Source organism: Pristis pectinata, chromosome 4, assembly GCF_009764475.1.
Source record: "Pristis pectinata isolate sPriPec2 chromosome 4, sPriPec2.1.pri, whole genome shotgun sequence".
NCBI classification, from domain to species: Eukaryota; Metazoa; Chordata; class Chondrichthyes; order Rhinopristiformes; family Pristidae; genus Pristis; species Pristis pectinata.
In genome coordinates, this window is record NC_067408.1 from 52,467,390 (window position 1) to 52,480,236 (window position 12,847).

Consider the following 12,847-nt stretch of genomic DNA (forward strand, 5'->3'; position numbering starts at 1 on the left):
TGTGAATGTGTCATCAAATCTGCGCTGCCTCAAGGATGCACTGACATCATAACTCAACGAGGTTCAACTGTTTCTGAAAGGTTTAGAACCCTGGCTTGAAATACTTCAGATTAGCTTCAATATGCTATATTTTATATTCTGCTTATTATGGTCACAAAATTAAACATTTAATGAAGCATTGTTGACTCCTTCGAGGATTATATAACAACTAGTTAAAACTATCAAGTTAGCCAAGACAGGGTCTGAGCTATGCATGTCTTTTTGTGAAAAATGTGGAAAAATCCTTGTTTCTGTACTAATCAAACAGCAGCAAACCCTGCCCTGCCACTTCTTTCTCCAGTACATTGAGAACTATATTGGTGCTGATTGCACAGAATTGGAAAATTTCATCAGCTTAGCTGCCAACTTACACTCTGCTCGTACTTTTCACACAGTCGATATTTCACTCTTCTCTTCCCTTCCTCGAATTGTCCATCTCGATTTCAGGACAGAGGTTAGTATCCACTGCAAGCACAGAGACTCCCATAGATTCCCTGCCTCTATCTGCTGCCATCCTGCTTCCTCTAAGGACTCCATCCCCTTCTCCCAGTTTCCTCGCTGCCATTGAATCTGTTCCGAAGACATCATCTTCCCCATTGGTGCTTCCAATACGACTTCCATTTGCCTCAGCCATAATTCACTGGGCACTCAACCATGTCTGTCCCATTTCCTGCATTTTTGCTCTCACACTCTCTCTTCCCACCCAGAACAAGGATAGGATTCCCCTTCTCCTCACTTTCCACCCCACCATTCTCTGTAATTTCTACCAGCTCCAACAAGACATCAGCACCTAACGTCTGTTCCTTTCCTCTCCTCCTTCCGAGTTCTAAGGGACCTTTCCTTCCAGCTCCATCAATGCCCACTACCTTTCACATGGCACCATCCCTTGCAATCATAGGAGATGCAACACATGCCCCTTTACCTCTTCACTGCCTGTTGTTAAGGAACACAAACTCTCCTTTCAAACAGAACAGCAATTCACTTGTATTTCTTCCAATGTAGTGTACTGTATTCAGTGCCTACAATGTGTCTCCTCTACATTGGGGGAAAACAAATACAAACTCTCTATTCCATTCATACTCTGACCTTTTTAACTTTTTCCAACAAAGCTCAATGCAAACTTGAGAAAGAGCAACTCATCATCTGACTTGCCGTATGACAGCTTTCAGGTCTCAACACTGAATGCAACAATTTCAGTTCACCTGGCATATTATTTGAGCATTTCATATTCCCAGCGCTGTTTTATTCTCAGATTTCATTCATCTCCTCCTATTTACACCTCCCTCAGACACAACGTTTGTTACCACCTTCTCTCTGCCAGCACCACCACTAGTTTCACATGTTCTGTCCTGTCCACCACCCTAGTCCTTCACTTTTATTCTCTCCTTCTCCCCCTCACTCAGCAACTTTAAATTTGTATTATTCCTAACCTTACCTAGTTCTGATGAAAGGACCTTGACCCAAGTGACCTGCTGACTATTTCCAACATTGCCTGTTTTTAGTTGGGATAACCATCAATGTGGTTAGAAGTGGGACTGGCTGAAACATAGAAGGAAAGATGTTGGAGTTGTTTAACTCATTTTATCTCTATCGCCCAAAGCACCTTATGTCCGATGCAGAATTTTGGAAGTGCAGCCCTAGTCACTTTGAATGTTGGAAGGTACCGAAAACAGCACTGAGAAAATGACTGGTCCATTTGTCCAATTGATGTTGATAAAAGAATAAATACTTGGCAGGACAACATTAGTTTTCCATATCTACTTGAGAGGGCAGATGGGTCTCAGGTTAAGATCTCATCTAAAGAGCAGTGCCTTGGACAGTGTAGGTTTCATTACTGCTCTGGAATGTAGCCCAGATTATATGTTCCAGACTCTTAGACAGGATTTGAACCTACAACCTCCTGACTCAACATTTGTTCATGGCTACAATGATAAATGGAGACAGAAATGGTCAAAGCTGTGTAATAGGGACTTAGTTTGATCATCTGCACAACACTGCCAGATTTGGAAACTATATGATGCTTTAACAGTCCCCAAAATTGCAAGATTCATTCCAGTGTACAATGCATCTCTCCATGAGAAGTGCAACTCAAAGATTAATGCACTTCATTAGTATCATTCCCATGACTGGTGATTAAAATCAATTGCCATAAAATTAAGAGTGCTGTGAATCTGGCACACTGATCTTTGCAGACAGACTATTCTGCCACTGATGAGACTCCACTCTGTGAGCAGAGTCCAACAGTTTTGGAGCTAGCTTCCTTGTTTAACCCAAGTATATCTAGGGGAGAGGAATTGTTGGAAAATGTCACACAAATGTTGCACAAATGGTCTATTTATACAAATGCTATAGTAATAACTGGGACATGAATATTACTAGCAAGCCTGAGTTTCCTTAATACAGGTGTATCAGTGCTGAAGGGTCTTCTCCTTGGACCAAATGACTTTTAAGAAGGATTGTAAGAATAACAGTTGCAGAGAACAGTCAAGTCACACATGGAAACAGACTCTTCAGACCACCAGGTCCATAGCGACCATCAAGCATCTGTTTTAGACTAATCCCATTTTATTCTCCCACATTCTCATCAACTCCCCCCAGATTCGACCTCTCACCTACACACCACAAAACTTATAGTGGCCAATTAACCTACCAACCCTCACGTTTTTGGGATGCGGGAAGATGTGGGGCAGCACTGTGGCACAGCTACTAGGGCCGCTGCCTCACAATGCCAGAGACGCAGGTTCAATCCTGACCTCGGGTGCTGTGCACAGTTTGCACAATCTCCCTGTGACTGCTTGGGTTGCATTCGGGTACTCCAGTTTCCTCCCACATCCCAAAGACATGTGGATTGGTAAATTAATTTACAATTTACAGGCTGCTGTAAATTGCCTCTATTATGTGGTTGAGTGGTAGAATCTGGGGGGATCTGATGAGTGGAGAATAAAAAATGGGATTAATGTTGGATTAGTGTAAATGGGTGGTTGATGGTCAGTACAAACTCGGTGGGCTGAAGGGCCTGCCTCTGTATGACTCTGTGACCAGAGTTCAGATAACAGGCATAACATTGCAAATCCCAGACCCACAGCACCAAAGGTCAGGATCGAACCCAGGTTGCTGGACCTGTGAGGCAACAGCTCTACTAACTGTCCCACTGCAGCACCCCAGTAGAAAGACATTCTGACTGGGGACTAGAGTCCCATATAGGACAATGGGTTTCTTCTGCTAAAGAACTTCAGTCAGCTGGGGTAGTCTTTTCAGAACAATCCAACAGCTTCATGGATCACTCAACTAATTTATTTCCAGATTTACTTAAACAAAATTCATATTCTAAGACTGCCTTCTTCTCTAGATAAATATTAACTGCTTCTAATTCAATGCTGAATGGATTATAGGAAAGTGACACTGATCAGTTTGCAATTGATAGTATGGCATTAATGAGCTGCTGGCGAGGCAGTGGAACAGATTTATCCAATAGAAGTAAATCTGTACATACGAACATTTGATTTAGGAGCAGGAGCAGGAGCAGGTCCCTGGAGACTGCTTCACCATTTAATCAGATCACAGTTGATCCGATTGTAAGTTCAGCTCTACATTCCCATCCATTTACAGTAACCTTTCAGCCCATCACTTACCAAGAATCTACCTGCCTCTGCCTTAAAAAAAACATTAAAAGAGTCTGCTTCCACCAGCCTTTGAGAAAGAATGTTCCAATTACTTCATGGCCCACAGAGGAAAAATTATCACCTACAAATCCTGATGTGGTCCACATTTTATCCTCAGCTTTCAATTACAGCTTGTAATTAATCGTGATGACACGAAGGTTGGGGGTGTTGTGGATAGTTTGGAGGGCTGTCAGAGGTTACAGAGGGATATAGATAGGATGCAGAGTTTGGCTGAGAAGTGGCAGATGCAGTTCAACCCAGATAATGTGAAGTGGTTCATTTTGGTAGGTCAAATATGTTGGCAGAATATAGTCTTAATGGTAGGACTCTTGGCAGTGTGGAGGATCAGAGGGATCTTGGGGTCCGTGTCCATAGGACGCTCAAAGCGGCTGCGCAGGTTGACTCTGTGATTAAGAAGGCATATGGCGTATTGTCCTTCAGCAATCAGGGAATTGAATTTAGGAGCTGTGAGGTATTGTTGCAGCTATATAGGTCCCTGGTCAGACCCCACTTGGAGTACTGTGCTCAGCTCTGGTCACCTCACTACAGGAAAGATGTGGAAGCCATAGAGAGGGTGCAGAGGAGATTTACAAGGATGCTGCCTGGTATGCGGAGAATGCCTTATGAAAGCAGGATGAGGGAACTCAGCCTTTTCTCCTTGGAGAGATGGAGGATGAGGGGGGACCTGATAGAGGTGTATAAGCTGATGAGAGGTATTGATAGGGTAGATAGTCAGAGGCTTTTCTCCAGGGCTGAATTGGTGGCCACAAGAGGACATAGGTTTAAGGTGCTGGGGAGTAGATATAGAGGAGATGTCAGGGGCAAGTTTTTTACTCAGAGAGTGGTAAGTGTGTGGAATGGGCTGCCGGAGATGGTGGTGGAGGCTGATACGATAGGGTCTTTCAAGAGACTGTTAGATCGGTATATGGAGCTGAGTAAAATAGAGGGCTATGGGTAAGCCTAGTAATTTCTAGGGTAGGGACATGTTCGGCACAGCTTTGTGGGCCAAAGGGCCTGAATTGTGCTGTAATTGTTCTATGTTGTAACCTCTGTTTTAGGTAAATAACTTTTATCTTTAAACAGTGATCCCTTAGCTCTGGATTCTCCCACATGAGGAAACATTCACCCTGTCATCTCTTCTCACTCTTCTAGCTTGTCTAGACTTTCCACATAAGACAACCCACCTTTGACAAGTATTACTCTCTGAACTGCTTTCAATGTATTAACATCCTTCCTTAAATAAGGAGACCATTGTTGTTGGTAGAATCTCAGATGGCGATGAGGAGACATGCAGGAGTGAAACAGATTAGCTGGTTGCGTGGTGTTGCAACAACAACCTCACACTCAACGTCAGCAAGGCCAAGGAATTGATTGAGGATTTCAGGAAGGGGAAGTCGGGAGAACCAGACTTCATTGAGGGGTCACCGGTGGAAAGGGTGAGCAGCTTCAAGTTTCTGAGCATCAACATCTCAGAGGATCTGTCCTAGGCCCAACACATTGATGCAATCATGAAGAAGACATGCCAGTGGCTCTACTTCGTGAGGAATTTGAGAATATTTAGTATGTCACCAAAGAATCTTACAAATTCTGACTGGTTGCATCACAGCCTGCATGGAGGCTCCAATGCACAGGATCGCAAGAGACTGAAGAGGATTGTAGACTCAGCCAACTCCATCATGGGCACAACCCTCCCCACCATCAAGGACATCTTCAAGGGTCAGTGCCTCAAGAAAGCAGCATCCATCATTAAGGACCCTCACCATTCAGTACATGCCCTCTTCTCATTACTACCACTGGGGAGAAGGTACAGCAGCCTGAAGACCCACACTCAGTGATTCAGAAACAATTTCTTCCTCTCCACCATCAGATTTTTTTGCACTATTTATTTATTTTTTGTAATTTATAGTACTTTTATGTCTTGCACTGTACTGCTGCTGCAAAACAACAAATTTCATGTCATATAAGTCAGTGATAGTAAATTTGATCCTGATTCTGATTCAATGCTGTGCAAAGTACCCCAGGTGTGGTCTTGCCAATGCCCTATATAACTGAATCGTAATCTCCCTATTTTTGCATTCAGTTCCACCAGCAATAAACAATAATATTCTGTTAGCTTTCCAAATTATTTGCTGTACCTGCATCCACAATTGTAGATTGCTGATTACATTGAGAGTGATGGTCAAATTGGATACGGGCTTGTATTTATTCTGTGAGTGAGTGTCACCGTGTTATTACCTTGTCATGACAATTCACAGGCAGAGGGAAAGGAAGAGAAAATACTTACAACTTGAATTATCTACAGAATACTTTCAGACACCACATTATTTTTTTGGGCCACATCAGACTGAGCCATGACTCATGAAGTGAATGCAACATTCTGCCTGACAATTTCAGAAACTGCTTTGCTAATGTCTGACCAGATTTATCCCTACAGACCTCAAAATGACTGGAGGGGATGATGAAAATGTCTGGTGCTGTGTATTCTATAAACTCTGGATGGCATTTCTAACCCGAGGCATCTTTTCATTTTTCCCTTTGCAACCTCAATGACTCCTATGCCGATGCTGATAGCACACTACTTTTGAAACCTGTGCCCATGTTGATTACTGTGGATGCATTGGGAGTTAAGTCACTGTGCAACACTCCTATTGTTCTGGCCAACAAAAAAATAACAATGAACAAAATATTCCCACTTCCACTTGCTGCAAAGTTCCTCCATCTGCCCTGCTGTTCAAAACAGATAAATTAGCTCTGAATTATGGCTAGATTGGTGTGATCTGCTCCAGCCCAAAGAAAAGAACTGAGCTATCCCTAACTCATATTTTGGAGAATGCATGATTGCATTCAAGGCCAGTATGCACACAAGCCCCACCTCTGCTCTCTGTAATATACTGTACACTGCTCTGGGCAAATGTTGACTTTACTAAGTAGAAATGTTATTGAAACCAATAATCAGTGGATAACAGAGTATTTACTGGATGTAACTGCTTATGACATTCAAGGTTGAAAAACATCATGTGCAGTAGTGAAAGAAAATCTATGACCAGTACAGTTTAGTGATTATTGCACAGTTAATGGAGCTGTATCATAATATCGTCACTGCTGTCACATCACTCAGATTCTGCAGATAGTTAAAAACTGGATCAAGTCAAATTTGCACACAGATAAAAAGATGGAACTGCAGCTAACAACTGCAAGCAAACATGAACCACAATCAGAGGAGAATTGTATTGATCTTTAGTTATACCCCAACTATTATGGTCATCTGGTCTTTTACCCTTGTTGTCAGTGAGATTTAATGTGAAAGTCAATTCCTGTGTTGAATTAAATGTGGCCGGAGGTCTTTCTAGCCATTAAGTTCAGGTGACCATAAAAGCTGGCCCTCTCCAGGAATCTTCCCATTGTTTAGAGCACACACATTGTCATAAATGAATTTTCCCCATGCCATGCAATGAAAATAAAATTACCAACGTCGAGTGTTTTGGTATTAGCAAACAACTTCCATTGCAGACTCTCTCAACCACACCTCCTCCTACCCTGCTTCCTTTCTCAGGGTTGCAAGCACTGACTGATGGGTTACCACAGGGATCAGTGCTTGGGCCGCAGCTAATCACAATAGATGTCAATGATTTGAAAGAGGAAACCGAATGTGACAATTTTATGTTTTCTGACAATATAAAACTGGGTGGGATTGTGAGTCTTGTGGAGGATGCAAAGTGGTTTCACAGCAATTTAGACAAATTGAGTGAGCGGGCAAATACAGTATAACGTGGATGAATGTGATGCTAACCACCTTGGTAAGAAAAATGGAAAGGCAGAGTAAAACTTCAATGGTGACAGAACTGGGAAATGTTGATGTAAAATGTGATTTAGTTGTCCTTGTATACAAGTCACTGAAAGCAACCTGCAGGTGAAGGAAGAGAGTTAAGGAAGCAAATGATATGTTGGTCTTTACTGCAAGAGGTTTTGAGGAGAGGAGAAAGCATATTTGCTACAAATCATACAGAGCCTTGGTGTGACTACACCTGGAATGCTTTGTGCAGCTTCCTTACCTGAGAACGGATATAGAGCGAGTGCAACAAAGATTCACCATAATGACTCCTGGAGTCATGGGACTGTTAAAGGAGGAGAGATTGGAATAACTGGGCCTGTATTCACTAGAAGCAACTTGGAGGAACCAACAAGTCAGACAGCTTCTATGGAGGGAAATGGACAGTCGAGGTTTCAGGTCGAGACCCTTCATCTGGACTGGAAAGGGGGACATGGCCAGTATAAAAAGGTGGAGGGATGGGGTGGAGCAAGAGCTTGCAGGTGATAGGCAGATGAGGGCTGGAGATGTCAAAAGCTGGAAGGTGATAGGTGGAAGTGACAAAGGGCTGAAGATGATGGAATCTGATAGGAGAGGATGGTGAAACATGGCATAAAGGGGATGGAGGTGGGGAGGGGAACCAATGGGAGGAATGTGTGGGTGATAGGTAGATGGAGAGGGAGAGGGAGAGGGAGAGGGAGAGGGAGAGGGAGAGGGAGAGGGAGAGGGAGAGGGAGAGGGAGAGGGAGAGGGAGAGGGAGAGGGAGAGGGAGAGGGAGAGGGAGAGGGTGGGGAGGGGGAAAGACATAAGGTGATGGGGGCCAGTTGGATCAGGGGCAGAGAAAGAAACATTGAATTCTCAAACTTCTGGAAACCACTACCCTTCTGTCCCTTTTCCCCTATTTTTCCTTTTTTTTCTCTCCTCCTGGCTGGGGAAATCTAGAACCAGAGGTCATAGTCTTGGGATATGAGGTAAGATATCTAGGACTGAGATGAGGAGAAATCTGTTCACTCAGAGGTGGAGAACATGTGGAATTCTCTACCTCAGAAGCTTCAGAGGCCGTTGATTAATGTACTTAACAATGAGGTAAATAGATTTCTTGACATTCAAGGCATCAAGGGGTATAGGGAGAGAGCAGGAATATGATATTGAGACAGAGTACCAGCTGCAGTTGCATCAAGTGGGAGAGCGGCCTCAAAGGGCTGTAAGGTCTACTCCTGGTTTCCTATGTCTACATCTCACCATTCCAGACTGTTTATTTTTTCTCTCCTCTGTTCTCATCCATTCCAGACAGATCAGCTGCAAGTAGTAAGTTATCACTACGCATTCTCAGCTGGTAGCATCACCCCCTGAGCCAATCTCTTCATCTCCACCCTATCACAAACATCCCTTTCATTCTCTCCACCTCTCAATCTTTGCAATTTCAAACATGTTTAATTTCTATTTCCCAGTTCCAGTGAATGATCATTGAACTGAAATACTAACACTGTTTCTCTCTCCACAGAGTATAATTTCACTTCGGCTCCTCCTGTACCCCACTGTCCTCACCACCCCACTCCTCTACCAACCTCAGATCCATTGTGACTGACTTACCTTTCTTCTTGAAGAGCTCACTCCGTACAATATCAGTCAGGGACTGGATCTTCTGTTTCTGTAACTTATTGGGTGGGATACCAGTGTAAAACTCCAATAGGAGCTGGCTGCAGAGAAAGAGACAAGACACTGTTCATCTCCACCGTAGGACTTGAGGATATAATTAAGACCAGTATTGTTTACAGCTAGGCTGGCAGAATGGGAAATGGCTGTTAAACTAAAACCCTGACTGCCAGCACAGGTGAACTGAAAAGATCCCATGCCATGTGAGAGATTTGCTGGTGCCCTGATAAACATACACTCTTCAATCAACAGGACCAAGAAATGATTGACACAAGGCACCCAGTGGTGCAGTTGGTAGAGCCCCTGCCTCAGAGCTCCAGTGACCCAGGCTTAATCCTGACCTCCAGTGTTGTCTGTGTGGAGTTTGTTCGTTCTCTCTGTAACTGCATGGGTTTCCTTTGGGAGCTCTTGTTTCCTCCCACATCCCAAAGATGTGCGGGGTTAGTGGGCTAACTGGCTGCTGTAAATTGCTCCTGGTGTGTAGGCGAGTCATAGAATTTGGTTGATGGGGATATGAGAATAATAGGGTACAGGGTAAATCAGTGGGGGGATGGGATTGCTCTGTGAACCGGTGTAAACTCAATGGACCAAATAGCCTCCTTCTATGTTGTAAGGAAATGTGGAAAATAGAATATGCCATTCATCTTATTCCTGCTTGCAGGACCTTGGTATGTGCTGGTTCTTATTTGCTGCATTAGGACAGTGACAATACCTAAAATGTGCTGCTTCATCTACTTGATTTTAAAGCATTAAGCTGCTGTATAAATATTTCTGTCCATTCAGTCCTTGAATAGGTTAATAATAAAGAACGAGGACAGTGTTGGCTATTACCTGACTTAATAAACCTGCTGGTACAACTGATGGTATCAACCTAAAAGAAGTGAGAAAGAGCAACTCATTTTGTCTCAGGTAGGAGGGCATTCCTCAGCTGGGTCACATTATGAACACTTCTGGTTTGTTACTCATTGATTATGCTGGTCATGTCAAATTGCAGCATAAACTCGTAGAGCACAGCAGGCAACCCTATCTGTTTATTAGCACTTATAGCCAAACCTGCAACTCAAAATAAACCGGCAGTAAGAGGGGTCAGGCAGCCTTCGCAGACTTAAACTGACCATGCTTCACATCTCAGCAAGCTGTGAGGAACCAAGGGGATCTGAAATTAACTTTTTAAACAGGCTGTGAACTTAAGGAAATGAACAGCCTGCTTCCTTCCCTGAACCCCCATGGCCTGGTCGTCAACAAAACATTCAAATCCACAGAGAAGCAGCAATCGTGGCTCCACTGGAGATGTTAATGCTCAAATAATTGTCAAGGCAAACCCCATTTTTCAGCCTTCAAAATGCTGACAAATCCAGAACATCTCCCAGCCAAACACCTTTATACGACAATGGTCAAAACATCAAAAAGGATGACCGTCTCTTGAAAGGACGATAGACTAATTCACTGATACAGGAATGGCAGGAGGTTAGGATAAAGATGGTGCAATCAAAGGGAAGGTTGCATCATTCAAATTGTCACTGGTTTCATCTTGGTATTATAGAATAAGGAGGGTTCAGATAAACTTGAGAAACGTGCAAGGGGACAGTGCACAGAACTGTTCCACTGCTCATTTGGAAATGAGCTCCCTTGCTGGAATAAGTTGTGCTCAGAGTAAGTGCCATTCAGTGTTAAAGGTTAATGCTGTGTAAGAACCTTCAGTTACAGGCAACAGTACGGGAAGGGTTGCATTCCTAGAAAACAGACCATATCGCGATTTTCCAGAACGTGAAGCCGCGCCATCTCTGCATGCATCCATCCAGAAATGCAAGAAGAAAAAAAAATTGTGTCCACCTTTTTTTTTAAATAAATTCAGTGAGGGTGAATTTTATACCATATCTCAAATTTTGGGTCATAATTTGTGAATTATAGAAAGGCGAATTTCCATTACTCAAACAGCTATAATGCAGGGGTCACAGGTTCAGAGATTATATTAGAGCACTACATTTTGTAATATTTTACGTTATATAATCATCTGACAATGCCTTATGTTATTTGTAGTGCTTGCATTGAACCCATTTCAGTTATCATGTTTGTTCATTCTTAATGAACGTTTAAAGGAATTCTGTTTTCTGCTGCTCTGTAAGCCTTGAGAGAAACTTTCCAAGGCATAAAATATTCATATTTGAGGTCATTCTCATCACATGATTCAACTTTAAGTGTACATTGAGAGTTTATCGTTAATCCTAACAATGTTTTCAGAATCCTTGAATGATGCACCACTTGAGTATTTCTTCGTCCCTTTTAAAAGTTACTATTGAATCTGCAGCCACCACTCTTTGAGCAGTGCATTCCAGATCATAACAACCAGCTGAGAGTAAAGAAATAAAAATGAGCTACTTGTTTTGAAATTGTCCTCAATTGACTTTTACCACTGGGAGGTGAGTTGTAAGCCAGCCCAGAACAATGAAATCAAACTCCCCAATGTCTGTTAGCTGAAAGGATGTTCTGTGAAATAAGTCGCAAGAGCAAAGACACTACAACAAAACAAAAAGCCTGCCTCTAATATGCAATTAATTGGCAATCTCAGTGAAAGTTGTGCTGAGAAATGGGAATATCATAGAGTCATACAGCACGGAAAAAGACCCTTCAGCCTACTGGATCTGTGCTAACCATCAAGTACCCATTTACACTAATCTCATTTTATTCTTCCTACATTACCTCCAACTCCCCCCAGATTCCATCCCTCATCCACACACTAGGGGCAATTTACAGTGGACAGTTAACCTACCAACCCACGTCTTGGGATGTGGGAGAAAACCGGAGCATGCAGGAGAAATCCACACGGTCACAAGGAGAATGTGCAAACAGACAGACAGCACCCAAGGTCAGAATAGAACTGAGGTCTCTGGAGCTGTGAGGCAGTGGCTCTACTATCTCTCCCCAAATCCCTCCCCTCCCCTCTCCCAAGTGAGCTGGGAGTGGATGTTTCCAACATTAGCACTGAGCAATGTTTGGGGTAGAGGAGAGGGAGGGTTATTCAGCCTCCAACTCTGCTTCATCTGAGAGTCATTGGTTCTGACAATATACATCTGCAATGGAAAGTCACAAACAATCTGCTGAAGGAACTCAGCAGGCTGAGTAGTATCTGTGGGGAGAGAGGAATTGTCGATGTTTCTTGTTAAAACCCTGCATCAGGACTAAGAGTTGAGACGAGAGATAGCCAACAATGGGTCGCCAGAAATGGACAGGATTCTATTCAGGAACAGTGACAACTCTCATCTTGATGAGCCAAAAATTCCTACCAAAACACATTTCAGGGAAAGAGACAGTGGGTGCTTTGGGGGTATCATAGTGGAGCAGGTGATATTTACTGTGATAATTCAATTCGAGGTTCACCTTAAGTCTGGACTTTAGGAAGTGACACAAAAAGGAGACATTTCACAGACTCACAGCAGACAGACAAGATGGCACAATCAAAGGGAGGGTGCATCAATCAAACTGTCATGCGTGTGATTTTTGTATTGTAAAATAAAGAGGGTTCAGGGCAAACAGGGAAACTGCAGACAAGGGCAATCACCTGCACACAGACTGGCTGCTTCACCTCCACACTCAAAATCTTTATGGTCTTGAATGTGATATCCCTGGCAAATAAGGTAAAGGACAACCCTAAAAGATTCTATATGTATATTTAAAGCAAAA

At 43.1% G+C, this 12,847-nt stretch overlaps 1 protein-coding gene across 2 annotated transcripts in view; it reads right to left on the bottom strand.

Annotated features, from left to right (window-relative positions):
- LOC127569055 (dedicator of cytokinesis protein 2-like) overlaps nt 1-12,847 on the bottom strand; it is a 528,829-nt gene that overhangs the window by 353,130 nt on the left and 162,852 nt on the right. For both annotated transcript variants that reach the window (XM_052013336.1, XM_052013337.1), the window contains exon 25: nt 9,104-9,210. In XM_052013336.1, coding sequence (XP_051869296.1) covers nt 9,104-9,210 — 107 coding nt within the window. The remainder of the gene's footprint in view (nt 1-9,103; nt 9,211-12,847) is intronic.